At 35.9% G+C, this 18,489-nt stretch overlaps 1 protein-coding gene across 3 annotated transcripts in view; it reads right to left on the reverse strand.

Moving 5' to 3' along the window:
* The window catches only part of FZD3 (frizzled class receptor 3), a 75,190-nt gene that overhangs the window by 51,249 nt on the left and 5,452 nt on the right, over positions 1-18,489 (reverse strand). Inside the window, exons 2-3 of one of the 3 annotated variants that reach the window (XM_017884770.1) lie at positions 18,172-18,215; positions 14,950-15,482 (exon numbers count right to left, since the gene is read on the reverse strand). The exons of 1 other annotated variant lie outside the window; for it this stretch is intronic. In XM_017884770.1, coding sequence (XP_017740259.1) covers positions 14,950-15,138 — 189 coding nt within the window. In that variant the 5' untranslated portion in view covers positions 15,139-15,482; positions 18,172-18,215. The remainder of the gene's footprint in view (positions 1-14,949; positions 15,483-18,171; positions 18,216-18,489) is intronic. One more of the 3 variants, XM_017884776.1, reaches the window with a different exon arrangement.

Genomic DNA, 18,489 nt, shown 5'->3' on the forward strand with positions numbered 1-18,489 from the left:
GAAAACCAAAAAAAAAAAAAAAAAAGGGGTGATCCAGCTCTTAGAGTTAACAGACAAGACTGTATATAACTATGACTATCTTTTTTATCTTCAACAAAAGATAAAAATTTCATCAGAAAATTAGAATTATAATAAAATTAAAATTCTATAATTGAAATTATATTACTGAAATTAAGAACTTATTAGAGATATCAAAAGACTCGCAGAACAGAAAACAAGGCAAAAGAAAATATTCAAACAGAAAGAAGGTCACAGACCAAAAAATACAGAAAAGAGGGTAAGAAACATGTAAAACACACAAAATAGATCTAACACATGTAAATGCAATCTCAAAAGGACAGATCAGTAAGAATGGGGCAGAGGCAAAATCTACAAAGATGATGGCTAAGGATTTTCCAAAACTGATTAAAGACAATCACCTACAGATTTCAGAAGTTCCCCAAACCGCAAGAAGAATAAATACAAGAAAACCTCAGCTAGGCATGTCTTATTTAAACAGCTGAAAACCAAAGAAAAATATGTTAAGGGCGGTCAGTGGAAAAAGGACATTACCTTCAAGGAAGTGACAGTAACTTTCAGAGTTGACTTCAGAAAACCAGAGAACAGTGGAATGGCTTATTTAAAAAGCTGAGAGAAAATAGCCAGTAAAAATATTATTTACAAATTAAGGTAAATACACTTTTAGATAGGCAAAAAAGGAAAAATTAGCCATCAGCAAACTGCACTAAAAGAAATGCTTGAAAGTTCATTAGACAGAAGGGAAATGATCTAAGATGAAAATTAAAAATGAATTAAGAGCAACAAAAGGGATGACTGTGGGAAAATATAAATGAATACTCTGCGCCAACAAAAATAATATCATCTTAAAATACATACAAAACACACGTAAAATTAACATGCATTATAGTAAAGTGGAAAAGGTGGAGGGTCAGAAGAGCACTAATAGGGGAATGGTTGAAGTAACTATTTCTATTAGAATATTACAATTCAAAAGTACCTATCATAATTTTTAGGGTAAACAATAAAAGAACGCACAACTAACAAAGCAACAGAGAGGGAAACAAACAATAGAAGAAGGCAAGATGAGAGAAAAAAAGGATGCAAAATAGTTTGAACAAATTAAAATCAAATAGTAAGACTGCAGATATAAACCCAAGCAGATCAATGAAAATTTCAAAAACCACCAACAGAAAAGAAAATTATAAAAAATTATTCCATTTAAAAGAGCATCAAAAAGAATAAATACTTAGGAATAAATTTATCCAATGTCACATAAGACAGAAAACTATAAAATATTGTTGACGGAAACTGAAGACCTAAATAAACAGAAAGACATCCTGTGTTCATGGTTTGGAAGACAATGTTGTTCAGATGGCAATACTCCCAAAAAAGACCTACAGATTCAGTGTAATCCCTTCAAAAATCCCAATGGCCTTCTGTTGTTGCAGAAATGGAAAAGCTGGTCCTAAAATTCATATGGAATTACAAGAGACTCTGAATAGCCAAAATAATCTTGAAAAAGAACCAACTGGTGTACTCATATTTTCCAATTTAAAAACGTATCACAAAGCTATTATAGGAATCAAAAGTGTGTACTAGACAAGGATAGACATATAGTTTAATGGGACAGAATTAGGAGTTCAGAATTAAACCGTCACATGTGTGGCCAATTCATTTTCAACAAAGATGCCAAGACTGTTCAATGGGAAAAAAGTCTCTTCAACAAAACAGTGGAACAAGAGAAAATCCATATGCAAAAGCATAACATTAGTCTCTTACCTTACCTTATATACAAAAATTAACTCAAAATTTATTAAAGGCCTAAGTTTAAAAGCATAATCTATGAAACTCATAGAAGAAAACATAGGGGCAAATCTCCATGACCTTGGATTTAGCAGTGGTTTCTTAGATATGACACCAAAAGCACAAGTTGAAAAGAAAAAAATTGGTAAACTGGACTTCAACAAAAATAAAAGCTTTTGTGTACTGAAGGACACTATCAGGAGAGTGAACAACCAACAGAATGGAAGAAAATACTTGACATTCAAGCCGCTCTAAAATAATAATTGGTTTCAGCTGATTCCAGGGAACGGCATCCTCCCAACAGATAAGAAAAACCTGAAATTGGTGATTAGCAGCTTCCCGATAAGATCTCAGGAGCTGAGGGAGTGGGCTCAAACATGCTAAGAGGCAAAATAGCAGCGTTTTACTGATATATGACCTTCCTCTAGGAAGGCTAGATGGGTAAGGGAAGAAAGCGTCAGGTGACCATGCATACAACTCCAGTAAACACACTGTACATGCAGCCCCTTTCCAAGTGCTAGCAGGCTACTGCACATGCAAACAGCCCACCCCAAGGGAAGACTCAGGAGAGAAGACCCGGAAGTATGCCAACATATAAAACCATAAGTCAAATCAAACCATGCACCTGATCTCGCAAGTCACCCGCTTGGCCTTCTTCCAAGTGTGCTTTACTTCCTTTCGTTCCTGCCCTAAAGCGTTTTACTGAACTTTCACTCCTACCCCAAAACTTGCCTCAGTCTCCCACTCTGCCTTATGCCCCTCAGTCGAATTCTTTCTTCTGAGGAGGCAAGAACTGAGGTTGCTGCAGACCCATATGGATTCGCTGCCACTGGTAACACACTTCGGTGCTGTGTGATTTGGATACATTCCAATGCTAATATAAGCACTGTTCAAAATGCCTTACACATATTATCTCATTTAACCTTCAAAACAATCCTATAAGGTAAGTACTATTATTATGAACTCATTTTACAATACAGGTGAAGAAAATGAGATATAGAAAACTAAGTAGCTTTTCCAAGATCACACAACTACAAAGACAGACCCAGGATTAAGTCAAATCTCGGCATTCTTATCCAGAGCCCTTGCATTTAACAAATTTGTTGTACTCAAATCTCTCTAAGCTTCAGTTTCCTCTTCTGTAAAATGGTCTTAACTCATAAGTAAAAAGATAAAGTTAGCATACAGAACACAATTAATAAATGATAGCTTGAAAGGGATTGGGGAAAAGGTGCAAGTTAATAGAGCTGTAGCAGGCCTACTTGGTGGGCATGAGGAGGAACCTTGCTAAATTCCCTGTTCTCAACTGCCAAGTGAGACAGTTTTTAAAGTGAAGTTTTTAAAAAAACAAAATAAAACACAGATGAATCTCAAAATCATCATGCTGAATGAAAGAAACCAGACATAAAAAAGTAGATACTGCATGATTCTATTTATATAAAACTCTAGAAAATGGAAACTAATCCATAATGAAAGAAATTAGATCAGTGTTGCTTGGAGCAGGCAGTAGAGCGGGGTGACTACAAAGCAGCACAAGAAAGCTTTTGAGGTGATGGAAATGCTCTGTATCTCGACTGTGGTGATGGTTTCACAGGATCTGTCAAAACTCATCAAACTGAATGTTTTACATGAGGGCAGTTTACTGTACTCACATTATATCTCAATAAAGCTGTTACACAAAAACAAATACAAATATTAATATTTTTCAAATAAGCAAATTGCCCTGATTTTAACCTTAGCAATTTCTGACCTCAGCAAAATCAAAATTAAATGAGGTAGCCTGAACACTAAAAATCTGAGAACAAATGGATAACATAAGAAACACTATGAAAGCTCTATGAAGTACAGAAAAGGAACTTTAGCTAACTGAATTTTAAAAGATTCTTATTGAGTACTTCCCTAAACCATAATACTTTTGTTCACTAAATCAAGACCAGGGTATAGGAAGTTTACAAACTGGAAAGTAACTTTCTAAAATTAAATTTCTGGTTTCTACAACAAAGGTGCACTACAGGGAATCTTCCATTCTTTGTTCAAATTCAAATCAACCAAGCCTTTGTGCTACCATTCTCTTTCTTCTTTCAAATTTCCATTCCTGTTACCATAGGAACCTGCTTGCTGACAAGCCTTCAAGCATAGCAACAGCCCAAGCTTAGCAAGGATGTGCAGAGGAGACCCAGTCAAAGGCCAAAATTTGACTCATGAGAATCAGAATTCCAACCTTTGTCACTCTACAAAGGGTCTGGTAACCATAGAAACTGTACCCTGTGGGGTTTGGGAGTTTTATGACTAAATTCACTAAATATAAAACCAAATGTGGAATGGTCTTGAAAATTTAAAAATGGCTATTTCAGATCCCTTAGAATGAGAAATTACTCAAAAACAACATTTTTAGAATAATGTAATTGACTAAAAATGAGACCTTTATAAAATCCCCTTCTCGTAACAATAAACATGCCTAATGAGAAAGCGTCAAATTTAATACTTATTTTGTATTTAAAAAAAAAAAAACTCAGGTTTGTTTTAAAAAAATGTTCTTTAATTTCAAAGATTTATTTTCCTGTCAAATCTTAATTTTAAAAATGTTCTGTGATAGCCATATTAAATACCTTCAATACTTTTCAGTGGTTTTTTTACCAGAAGAATTTCTCATTATCAGGAGAAGAATATGTAATTCATAAGTCCAAAGCAGAGTTCCCACAGACGTCTATAAATCTGACTCTCCTATGGAAGTAAACTTTTAATATTTCCAATATCATGAGAATGGGTTCTGAATTAAGTCTCAAAAGATAAAGCTTTACAAAACAAATTTCAATGCATTTAATAATTTAAGACAAATCACTTTATAGTGATTTGTCACACAAGAAAATCAATCAAAAATTTCAGAAGCTGCTATTTTTTGTCCTAAAGTCTGAAATGACTAAATGCAATTTACTACTTGTATGTACCTTTTTGAATTTGGAAGTTTAATTCCTGGCTGGTTTCTCGTCACACCAGGCTTCTTAGGCCACTTTGCTAGATGTTTGTTTAGGGAAAACCACCTATTAATATTAACCTTAACAAAAAATAATAAAGAAAGTAAATCTGTTTGATAACGCATGTATTCTAAAGATTAACACCATGAACTCTATAAATGTAATAAAAGTAGTTTCATTTTCTAAAAAGCCTATCCATAAAATGTTAATAATTATTGTTATATGGGGGTACATTATACTATTCTCCTAAAATAAAAACTACAGTAAAAAAATCTGTCTTTCAAGGTTCATTTAAATACCATCTGCGATTTGAAGCCTTCCATGACTCCTTCCACATACGACCATTCTCTCTTTGAATCCCCTTAGCACTTTGCTTTTTTGCGTATTTACCAAGTTCTTCCCTATATTGTACTTATCCAATCAAAATATATTTAATAGATACTAAATCTTAGACTCTGCACCAGGAGCTAAGCAAAAAAGGACAGTTGAAAGTTTTTAAAAATAAAATTTCTTTGCTAGTTTTACTACTTTAAAAGCATAATGTGTTCCTTACAGAAAAACCAGAAAATGTACATGTACCCTAGAACCTAAAGTATAATTAAAAAAAAAAAAATGAAGAACATAAAAAACACAAACAAACTACTAATTCAGAACAACCACTGTTGGTCCTGGTGAAAATCCCACCAGATCACTTACTCTGAATGAACATGCATATATGTTTTTCAACCAAACCAGGATGATACTATACTAATGTTTTACTATCTACCTTACTTTCTTTTTTCAACCTAACAATGGATCAAGTACAACAGAATTTTGATAAGCAAAGATGGAGAATACGCATGCAGAAGAAACATGAAAGGCCTAGAGATGAGAAAGTTGTGTTGCTTTCTTTGCTTAATACACCACTTATAAGTAGAAACACATAATGTTGAAGGATTCAAGTCACTTTGACACCCTGCCCCCCCCCAAAAAAAAAGAAAAAGAAAAAAAGAAAAGTAAAATACTAGTATTCAAAAGTATATGGTAACCTTGGTACTGGAATTACCATCACCATCTCCACCAACCACAGAATTATTTATAACCCCAGGAAATTAAGAGCTTAGGTATAGCACTAAACCGTAATCAATTACTACTGCCACCTCTAAGGGATTTAGGATTTATCAAGTTCATGAATTAATTCAAACATTTATTTAGCAGTTACTATATGTGAGGTTCTGGGTTGGGTACTAGGCATACAAAGATGAATAAAGACAAGCTCTACTTTCAAGGGGTTAATTCTAGTAGAAGGGACAAAAATGTAAACAATTCCAATATAATAATATACACACAAAAACAGAAGTACATAGAAAACACACTGGTGAGTATGGAGGAGAAAGTCACTAACTTCTAGGCATCCCAGGTTTCACAGGGAAATAACAACCACACCAGGCCTTGAAAATTAAGATATTACCAAATGGGATACCACAAGAGCCTTCCTGGCACAGATAGCATTTACAGACTTGATAGACTTAAGGAATGCTAAATAAGTAGAAGCCAATTTGTGAATGTCTATTATGCTTTGGATTTGATCCTCTAGGCAAGGATTGGCACTGATACTTTATTTTGTGTGTGTGTGAGATGGAGTCTCACTCTGTTACCCAGACTGGATGGAGTACAGTGGTACAATCTCTGCTCCCTGCAACCTCCGCCTCCTAGGTTTAAGCAATTCTCCTGCCTCAGCCTACCAAGTAACTGGGATTACAGGAGCACACCACCACGCCCAGTTTTTTTTTTTTTTTTTTTTTGAGACAGAGTCTTGCTCTGTCGCTAAGCTGGGGTGCAGTGGCAGGATATCGGCTCACTGCAACCTCCACCTCCCAGGTTTAAGCTATTCTCCTGCCTCAGCCTCCCAAGTAGCTGGGACTACAGGCACGCACCACCACACCCAGCTAATTTTTGTATTTTAGTAGAGACCGGGTTTCACTATGTTGGCCAGGCTGGTCTCAATCTCTTGACCTCGTGATCTGCCCGCCTCGGCCTCCCAAAGTGCTGGGATTACAGGCGTAGATCCACTGCGTCCGGTCAATTTTTGCATTTTTAGTGCAGATGTGGTTTCCCCATGTTGGTCAGGCTGGTCTCAAACTCCTGACCTCAGGTGATCTGCCCACTTCAGACTCCCAAAGTGTTGGGATTACAGACGTGAGCCACTGCGCCTTGCCGGTGTTATTTTATTTAATTCATTAATTTATTTTTGAGATGGAGTCTCGCTCCGTCGCCCAGGCTGCAGTGCAGTGGCATGATCTCCGCTCACTGCAACCTGTGCCTCCCAAGTTCAAGCAATTCTCCTGTCTCAGCCCCCTGAGTAGCTGGGGCTACAGGTGCCCACCACCACATCCGGCGAATTTTTGTATTTTTAGTAGAGATGAAGTTTCACCATATTGTTCAGGTTGGTCTCCAACTCCTGACCTCAGGTGATCCGCCCGTCTCAGCCTCCCAAAGCGCTCAGATTATAGGCCTGAGCCACCACGCCTGGCCCACTGTTATTTTAAAAAGCAATTTTCACATATCTCGTTTGATCTTCATAACCAATTCCATTTTAACGATGGTACATGGATATTATATTGTTACTGTCCGCAGTTGATAAGTAGCAAAACCTGGGCTTGAACTGCGTTGTCTCTGAATTTCATACTCTTGCCGGTATTAAGAACCCTCATGTATCAATAATTATGAAGGTGTTTCTGTCTCTGTAAAGTAGGTGATGAAAATCATTGAGACACCATTTCCCACCTATCATACTGGTTTAAAACAAACAAACACGACAACATATCATTTTGGTAAAGCTGTGAAGAAACAGATACTCTCACACATTATTAATGGGAAAGCAAAATGGTACAACCCCTATAAAGAGGTGTGGCAATATCAAGGAAAGTAACACATACATTTATACTTCTAGGAACCTATTCCAAAAATACACTAGTCAAAATGTGAAAACACATTTGTAAGATTATGTAACAGTAAAAGACCAGAAACACAGTTGTTTCCTGTGTCCATCAACAGGAATTGAACGAATAATACTGTATATCCAACCCAATGGAGTAAAATTTAATTATAAAAAAATAAGGATCATGTCATACTCATGAAGATAGCTATTAAAAAAACAAAACAAAACAAAACAAAACAAAAAAACAGAAAATACCCAGTGTTAGCCAAGATGTGGAGAAACTGGAATCTTGTATATTACTGGTGGAAATGTAAAATGGTGCCACCATATGGAAAACACTTTGACAGTTTCTCGAAAAATTAAACATGGAATTAACATATGACCCAGCAATTCCACTTCTGACTACAAACCCCAAATAATTTAAAGCAGGAACTCAGATTGTACATTTATGTTCATAGCAACACTATTCACAATACTCCAATGGTAGAAACAACCGAAGGGTCCACTGATGGATAAATGGATAAGCCAAGCATGTTACATACCTACAATGGAATACTATTCAGCCTTAAAAAAAGAAGAAAATTCCAACACATGATACATCGATGAGCCTTGAGGATGTTATGCTAAATGAAATAAGCCAGTCACAAAAGGGCAAATACTGTGTGATTCCTCTTATATGAAATACCAGAGGCAAAGAAAGTAAAACGGTAGTTGCCAGGGACTAGGGAGAAGAAAAAATGGGGACTGATTTGTTATTTAATGAGTGTAGATTTTCAGTTTTGGAAGAAGAGAAAACTCTGGAGATGGAATTGTAATTATGTTACATAACTGTATTATGTATATCTTATCACAATTTTTTAAAATTTTAAAATGAGGAACATCTATAAATGCTACTATGAAATATCTGAAATATATTAAGTGGGAAAAAAAAGTAATGGAGGGAAAAAACATAACTGTATCAAAAAAGGTGAAAGAATATATACAGATATATATTAAATAAATATTTTATATAAGTGTTATATTTAAGGTTTTAAATGGAAGGATAAAACTTTTAAAATGGCTACCTTTAGGTGAAAGGAAAAGTAAGATAGAGGTGAGAGAGGGATAGAAACTAGACTTCTCTGAATGTACCTTGAAGTATAATTACAAAATAAATGTCATTCCTCAAAATCAAAATAAAACGTATGAACCTGTGTATTGTGTTTAACCACATGAAGAAAAAATATTTCAGTGACTTAAAACACAATAATTTGACTGTACATCCTTGCTGATATACATCTCTAAAGAACAAAAAGTATAAAGAAATCTTTGTCCCTAAAGGACAAAAAGAAGCATAAAGAAATCTTAAACTGCTTGCTGTAATCATTGTTAGTAATAATATTGCTAATATTATTCTGAAAATCTATAATGTATGTGTATAATAAACTTGAGGATAAGAGAATAGAGAAGCAAAAATGAATTTAAAGATGCTAAATAAAATCCATAGCCAGGCATGGTGGTTCACATCTGTAATTCCAGCACTTTGGGAGGCCAAGGCTGGTGGATAGCTTGAGAATAAAAGTTCGAGACCAGACTTGGCAACATGGTGAACCCTGTCTCTACAAACAAACAAACAAACAAACAAAAACACAAAAATTAGCCAGGCATGGTGGCATGCACCTGTAGTTCCAGCTACTTAGGAGGCTGAGGTAGGAGGATTAATTGAGCCCGGGAGATTAGGACTGCAGTGAGCTGTGATTGTGCCACTACACTCCAACCTGGGTGACAGAACAAGACCCTGTCTCAAAAACAAAACAACATCCTGCAATAGTACTTGAATTGCAAGTATCAGTATAAACTCATGATTGACTTTCTCTTAAAAAAAAGTATTCCCTAGCTGTGTTCATGAAAAGGCCTAAAAATGACTTAGTATCAACAGACTTAGCACCTAGATAGTGATCTCTTAATTATCATTTCCAAAATAAAAGGAACCGTTGCTTCCTAGAGAAATTGACGATTCAGGGTTTGATGCGGAATTTTATAAAGTGAGCTTGAACCACACCAGAAAGAAAAGAAACTATTAAACACCACTAGGGTGGTGTCAAAAACACTAAGGAGGGCCAGGCGCAGTGGCTCACGGCTGTAATCCCAATGCTTTGGGAAGCCAAGGCAGGAGGATAGCTTGAGGCCAAGCGTTCAAGACCAGCCTGGGCAACATGGTGAGACCTTGTCTCTACAAAAAAAAAAAAAAAAAAAAAGTTCTTAAAATAGCCAGGCATGATGCAATGTACCTGTAGTCCCTACTTTGGAGGCTGAGGTAGGGGATTGTTTGAGCTTAGGAGCCTTGAGGCTACAGTGAGCTAATGATTGCTCCACTGGCACTCCCAGCCTGGGTGACCAGAGCAGACCTTTGTCTCAAAAATAAAACAATGCAGGGAGCTGCCATATGAGGCTCCCACTAGCCCACCAAACATGGAAGATTCTGAGCCTCATAATCACTGTGATAGATTTAAAACATCAATATGTTAAAAGAAAAAAAAAAAAAAAAATCCTTGAGTTCACATGACACTTAAACCAAAAAAAAAAAAAAAAAAAAACCCTCACTGGTCACCTTTGATGGATGGTTGGGAATCAACTAATTATTCTAAAAACTAATAAAGGGGGAACATGGAAGCACTTATCCTATCTTTCTTATATAAACTGTAAAGAAAGTAATCCAATAGTCAATGAGAAGTTTCCAAATATTCCAGCTAAGAAATGAAGAAAGGGTAACAGAATTAGAATATCACCATATTGCAAACCCCTAACAAAACTATTCATCTAGGAAATCATCAATGGCTGCTAACATTTACAAAAAGAGTAACAACTTAATATTATGTGCTCTTGGCAGGAGTATGTTAGCTACCTATGAAGTATTCCTTCCAAAACAACAATAAAAAACCAAACTGGTGTCAAATCAAGCTTCTACAGTGCCTGTTTACAAAAATAAATGAGACAGAGACATGGTAAACCCCACCACAGGGATGCAATCAGCAAAATAAAGACTATGGGAAACTCTATAAGACAAATATATTACAAGAAAAAAGGAGAACAGGAAAGGAAAACCTGTAAATTAAAACAGACTTAAGAGACATCAATCGGATGCAATGTATGAACCCTGATTAGAAAAAGCCAATATGAAAAAAAATTGTGGAATATGCAAGAGTAATTTGAACATTAATTTGATACTTGACACTGATAAAGGAATAAAGGTATTGTGTTCATATATTTTCAAAGAGACCTTATTTTTCAGAGATATATACCAAAATATTTGTGGATGAAATTTTGATATCTGGGATTTGCTTCAAGGTGACCCAGAAGGGCGTGCAGTGATAATGAAACAAGACTAGCTACGAGTTGGTAATGTTTAAGGCTGGATGCTGGATACATGGCATTTCATTATATTATTCTATTTGTCTATACTGAAAATTACCATAATAAAGTTTTTTAGTAAAAAGCTCAAATTTGAGTTTGGATAACTGGGAGACTGATTCAAACATACTTGGTTCTTAATGAACCATAAAAGATACAGGATGTTCAGGCTTTTAAGCTCTGTGTTCCTACTAGGATTATTTCACTGCCAGATTACCATGCTCCCATTATAAGAAAACCTTAAATCATAAAAATATCTTTAATGAGAATGACAAAGGAAAACAGGAAATGGAGGCAAACACAAACCATCCCAGGAGTTTTTCCTCTGATTATCCTATAGAGAGGCCTACTTTGCTCTATATACGGGGTGGGGAGGGGCAAGCAATCAGCCTCCCAAAGAGATTAAAGATTGCTCATTCCACACACTAACTGAAATTAAAAAACAGGGTGACAGGCAACAAAGAATAATGCTCTGTATTCACACAGCACTTTAACTTTTCAAAATTCTTTAACATAAATGCCACTTATCTCACTTGATCTTAACAATAACCCTATAAAATGGCAGAAGAAAAAATTTACTTCCTATTGGAAATCAACACAAAGAGGTCTCAAACCTAGTTAGTGACAGAATACAAGTCTCCTATCCCTATTCCAGTGCTTCTTACACTAATCTGTTCCCATCCTAGCCAATCTGGTTCAATTATTCAGCATGCGGAAAAGCCTGCCCAGATCTCTTTTATTATCACTAGAGTCGTAAATACCTGATAACAGGTGGCTCAGTAAAGATTGCTACTGACATTTGTTGATTATTGCTCCATGCTGAACAGTTCCCAAAACTTTACTTAGCAATTTGGACAGCTCAAAATGGTTTGGAAGGCTCAGAAGTGAGAATTTTTTTTCCTATCAAAAGCTACTCATACCCAGGGGGAAAAGAGAACATCAAGTTAACAACTTAGAAGAATGCAGCATGTGTGTTTGTATATTGATGTGCATGTTTTGGAAGGCAGAGATAAAGAAACAAACATATTAGCAAGAACCTTCTTTTCTAACTTAATGAATTGATACTTACCCATTTAAACATTTCCCAGTCTCAATAAAAGTAGAGAGTATGAACCCTGCAGACACAATGTAAGAAATCCGACTTGTTGATTGTGAATAAAATTTAAAATAACCCAGATTCTGTTCCCCTATTTGTGGCTAATCTAGTTTACTGCCCACATACCATTGTGTTCCAGGCACTCATTTTAACTCACAAAACAGTAAAGGAATGGACTCCAACCAGGCACAGTGGCTCACACCTATAATCGAGCACTTTGGCAGGCCCAAGCAGGTGGATCGCTTCAGCCCAGGAGTTCAAGACCAGCCTGGGCAACATGGCAAAATCTTGTCTCTAAAAAAATACAAAAAAATGAGCCAGGGGTGGTGGCACACACCTGTAGTCCCAGTTACTTGGGAGGCTGAGGCAGGAGGATCACCGGAGCCTGGGAGGTTGAGGCTGTGGTGAGCCATGACGGCACCACAGCACTCCAGTATGGGCCACAGAGTGAGAACATGTCTCAAAAAAAAACAAAACAAAACACAAAAAAAGAAAAAAGGAATGGGCTTTAGGCAGCCTTAAAGCCTGGGGCCTGCTGAAAGATGCTACACCTAGGAAACTGTCTTTGAATTCATCCAGTCTCACAGCAAACACTCAAGAATGTGCTGGGTTTGCTCCAATTACTTGTGCCTGCTAAGCTGGTTCCTGGATCAGTAGAGGGATGGAGGTGGAGAGAGTCATCAGCAGCACTGAGCAGGCTGTGTTGTCTGTTGAATTTCCACGTCATTTGCTATTAAAGAAATGTTACACTCTCAAACTGTGTTTGATTATTCTTCCAGTCAGTGGCATCATTGTCCTGATACGATAACTATGCAATATGCAACTATTCCCAACATTACTTCAAGTCATTAGAACCTTCTCTTAGAAACTATTACTCACTTAGGTGCTCTCCCTAGAATGTCTGAAATTCAAACAGAGGCAACTCTATTGTCACAGAAATATCTAGACTACCTGTGTATATTTGAGAAGGCAGAGAGGGCCTATCATGCTATCACTATGAATGAATGCCCCATGAACCTACAAGGAGGGATGCAAATTCACTGGAGCAAATACATGGTGTTTCTAGTACTTCCATTTAGATGATTTACAAATGGAATTTGGAATAGAATTAATATTTGCAAATCACCTGTTGTGTATGATGCATTGTGCTAGCTACTTTATAAATCTTATTTAATCCTAACAGCCCTTCAAGGTATATCATATACTGCCTTTTCACAAATGAAGAAAACAAAGATCAGGAATTTGTTAAGTAACTTGTCCAAAATCTTAAACCTACTACATGGCAGAGCCAAAAGTTGAACCCAAGTCAGGACAAGCATCTTTATGACCTGCTTCTTATTAACCTATTTGCTTCCCAAAGGAGCTATGATTTAAAATGATACCAGACATAAAAATGTTTCTAATTCAATTTTCTGTGAGAAATCAATAGCTTTAATACATAGCAAAGACCACTATGCCTGGAACCAACTTATTGTATTAAACCAATACCCATTTTTATATATCCTAATCTGACAGTCTATACCAAATCTCTCTCTTCAACCACTTAGACCTCGTGTACTCAGAGGAAAAGCAAAAAATGTTTTGTTCAACATCTACAGCATTTTCAAATATGTGGAATATATAAGATGCCCTCCTTATTTCAAAATATATGAATAATAATCTTACAAATTTTCTCAGACTTAGGTTTCTCGATTTTACTATAAAATGAAGAATTCTAAAACACAGGCTTCCATTTGCTGAAAGTGCTATGGAAACAGGCTGAAGTCTAATGTATCAAACATTCCCTCTAAATTACATTAGGTAGCCCCGCTAATACGAGAATATGAACAAATGGTAAAAGCTATCACTTATAGAGTACCTACTATGTGCCAAGAACTATACATGGATTTTCACTTTGTATCTTACAGAAGTCTCTAAGTTACAAGCAAAGAAACTATGGTGAGAAAGTGGTGAGAAAGTTCATATAACGTGGCCAAAGTATACAGCTAGAAAGTGGTAGAGGTAGAATTCAAACCCAGGTTTGTCCACCTCAAAGTCTATTCTTATTACCACCACTGCTTACTGCCTCCCGGTTCTTATCTGGTATATATATATATCCCTGTCCTCAATTCTAAAACCATTATAGATATATATACCCTTATTTAAAACTATTATTAACTATATCAATTAATGTGTCCACAGTTTGCAAATTTGAAATAGTTTCTAAATTAAAATAATTAAGAAACGTCTGAAGAATTACCATTAAAAAAATTCAAATAAGGCAGCAAACCTTCATAAAATTCTGAGAGATCAAGAACAGATAATTTGCATTGACAAAAACTTTTCACTGCTTGGAAGTTATTCTTAAATTTTAAACTTCTGAATGGCTATTATCTCCCACGTTCTGGTATTTCAAATTTCTTTATAAAAGTGTAATGTCTAAAATATAACAGTAATTCACCAAATGTGAATTATTCAATCTATTAGAGTCTGAAGCAAAACATATACATTTTTAAATGTATAAGACATGATTTAAAATAGCATATTGAGAGGCTGAGGCGGGAGAATGGCGTGAACCCGGGAGGCGGAGCTTGCAGTGAGCTGAGATCCGGCCACTGCACTCCAGCCTGGGCGACAGAGCGAGACTCCGTCTCAAAAAATAAATAAAATAAAATAAAATAACATATTATTTTCCTGTTGTTTATCAAACACATTAATTAGATTGGCTGATGGGACAACACAAGAGTCATTCACTAAGATACATCAAAGAATAGATCAAGTCTTACCTCCATTGCTAAAGCTGCTGTTTGTTGGTCATAATGATTCAGAAGATTAGGCATGAAGGTAGTATTATAAGGCAAATCTTGGCACATCCTCAAGGTAATAGGTTCACAGGAAAACAAACTGTGCCCACCTATATGCCCCATGAACACAGTCAAGGGCCAAAAAGAGAAGACAATCCAAGTCATAGCCATCCTTCCTGGGTCTGAACGAGATTCGGATGATCAGGCCTACTCAATATGAATTTTAGATATTTATACACCTGCAGGTCTCAGCTCGAAGGTACTTCTTCTATATCTTACTGTTAAGTTCTTCAAACAGTTAAATACTCTTCGCACCGTCAGAGGTTTGTTAGCTTGGTCTCACAAAAGGCGTTTGTTTTTGGTTTCACAATATGGGAAAATGACATCATCTTGTCTCTTCTTTTCATTTTATTACATGGGGCACATTTGGCCAACATATCAAGTTGATCAACCACATTCCCAAACCACAGATTCCATCTTAGGAGAAGAGCTATTTCTTCCTTCGACTGAAATATCTGAAAAGTATTATTTTTAAAAAATGAGAGAAATTAGTCATTTCCTCTCAAAGTATTATGGACTTGACATTAATAATCTTTGATGAGAAATATTATACTGACCTAATAGTTAACAATATGTGGGTACTTTATAAAGACATAATTTTTCTACTTTATCATTTATGCTGTAGCTACACCAAAAGGATCCTTAAACAGCATTTAAATGCAAATTTAATTTCTTCCCTCAGTTGCTTATATAACACATGGTTTAACTTCTCATCTATAATGGCAATTCTTCATCAGTCACAATATACAATTGATTCATTTTGAAAAATTCTTATGCTATTGTCCTGAATTTTATTTAAAATATAAATATTATGCTTATAACCTAAATTATTGAACTTAAAATTGTATGTGTTTTAATCTTTAACAGTATATTTTTGCATTAACTGATACAGCAGAAGACATCTGTGAAAGTGGTCTGAAAAATAAGTCAGATACACATTCAAGTCTCTTGCTAGCTGTGTGAATGTAAACACACCATTTAACTTCTATGCACCCAGAATTTTCTTCTTGAAAATGATTCCAATACCACCTCACTCACAAGGATAATATGAGTGAATCATAAGACAAGGAACGCAAAGGTACTTTATAAATGGTAAAGCGGTATTAAACATTAGACATTTTAATCACTGAATCAGTTTATACAAATGCTACCTCTATCAACCAATACTGAACTGACATATAGAAGGTTCTAAAATACTAGGAAATTTTCACAATATTACATTATATTTTAGATAGTACAAAAATTTAACAACACAGATGTAGCACTAAGAAATATTTCAGCAACGAATGGTCATTACACACAGCCATGCTGCACAGAGAATAGAAATCATCCCTAAAAAGTCACAGCAGAAATAAGAATAATTCCCAGTTATTGTTTCCAAGGAGCTTTGGAATTTCTAACTTGTATGTACTTCTCCAGGGGCAAACATATGTGTGATTCTCAATTGGAGGTGAGAGGGTGTAGGTGGAGTGGAAGGCAGGTCTGGCATGAAAAAGGCATATTCTAAGCTATCACATTTTGATTTGGTTTAGTAACAATATTAACTTTGCTTTTATTTCAATTTGTTTCATATGCATTGGATAGTTTTATGTTTGTTGTGGAGAGCCTAGGTTGGGAAAAGATGAGAAATTCAGGTTCAGAAATTCTCAAAGCCCCAGATTAACAGCACAACTCAAATACTAGCACCTATAATAACTTAGATTGTGGGACCTGGAACTGCTTTGGCTTAAGCGGGGAAAGAAACTGTCCTTTGTGCATTAACTACCAATGATTGGCAACTCTATATCCCAAGCTTCAGTTACCAGGCAGAAAACTATTTGGAGAAAGTAAAACAGTGGCTGAATCTTTCCAATTTCTCCCTCTAGCAGATAGTCTTGACTAACGGAAGGGAAAAGAAAAGTGTATGGTCCCTAGAATTAGGAAACTAAGGTTAAAAGTAAACCCTGCTCAAAAAGCCCCAAAGCTCCTCATGTTCTACATGAGAAATTTCTGAAACGGATTCTTAGCCTGCCATATTTTTTTTCTCCCCACAAATGTGGAGGTTTGCCTACAGAAAACTGATACTGGGCCGGGCGGGGTGGCTCATGCCTGTAATCCCAGCACTTTGGGAGGCTGAGGCAGGTGGATCACGAGGTCAGGAGTTCGAGACCAGCCTGGCCAACATAGTGAAACCCCGTCTCTACTAAAAATACAAAAAATTAGCAGGACATGGTGGCAGGTGCCTGTAGTCCCAGATACTCAGGAGGCTGAGGTAGGAGAGCTGCCTGAACCTGGGAGGCTCAGGTTGCAGTGAGCTGAGATTGCGCCATTGCACTCCAGCCTGGGTAACAAGAGCGAAACTCCGCCACAAAAAAAAGAAAAGAAAACTGATATTAACCATAGTTAAAAACATATTTATCTTAATTACCATGCAGCACAGTAACAATTATGCATATCATTAAATACGTCAAATAACTGTTGAAAGTTTTATTTGATTGTAGTATTAAAACATCCATGTAAGTTCAGTCTTTGTTGTTTATTGCTTATGCAGCATATTCATCTGCCTGTAACTAAAAAAAATTAAAGGGAACATTACTCCCTGTTGAATATGTATATAGTAACACCAAGAATTTCAAAATTTCATTTAAACTAATCTATTTTCAAGCAGGTAGGGGTTTCAAATCAATCGTTCAAAGAATACTACCACATAAAACCTGAGGAAGAAACTGAGCAGTATCTCATTCAGCTTTTAAAACTAGCTGATATGTCCCCCTACACTTCTGCCTACTCCATCTATTTTACCTGGTTTCCTCTTTTATTCCTTTTGCTTCACTTGCAAGTAAAGCATCCTACCTTCTTATAAAAGTGCTTCCTTATGTACTATGACATTCAAATTACCATGTACCAAGATGCTTTTGTAAAATCTACTATTCAGCTGTGAAAGGACAATAATCTTGATACAAAAAGACTGTAGTTTATGATTATTAAAAGAAGGGAAAAAACAGCAGTGGATTCAGTGAGACAAAAAGAAAACAGGCAAAGTACAGGTGTTAAAGAATTTTCATTTCCCCCAAAATAGCAGTTCTCTAATCTTAAAGTGTAGCAGACTCATGGATTCCCCCAGAAATCTGAATCCTGGAGAATGATATGCATTCTAATGATTACCTCAGGTTACAAGTGCTCCAGGTCAGGTCTTGAGAAATGCTATCCTAGAACAGAATAATTAAAAAGAATAAAGGTATCATTTATATAATTATATACATAAAATGAATTTTAAAAATAAAAGCAGATAGGGGATAACATTTTAATAGAAACATAAGCAAAAGACATAAATTTACAAAAGAAATACAAGTAGCCAAAAAACATATGAAAAGATATTCAACTTCACTAACAAAAAATGCAAATGTGAGATTAGATTTTTGCCAATCAGATGAGAAAAAACAATAATGATAGAACACAGTAAAGGGTGGGAATACAGGGTAA

This window comes from Rhinopithecus bieti, unplaced genomic scaffold (genome assembly GCF_001698545.2).
Source record: "Rhinopithecus bieti isolate Rb0 unplaced genomic scaffold, ASM169854v2 scaffold_315, whole genome shotgun sequence".
Lineage (NCBI taxonomy): Eukaryota > Metazoa > Chordata > Mammalia > Primates > Cercopithecidae > Rhinopithecus > Rhinopithecus bieti.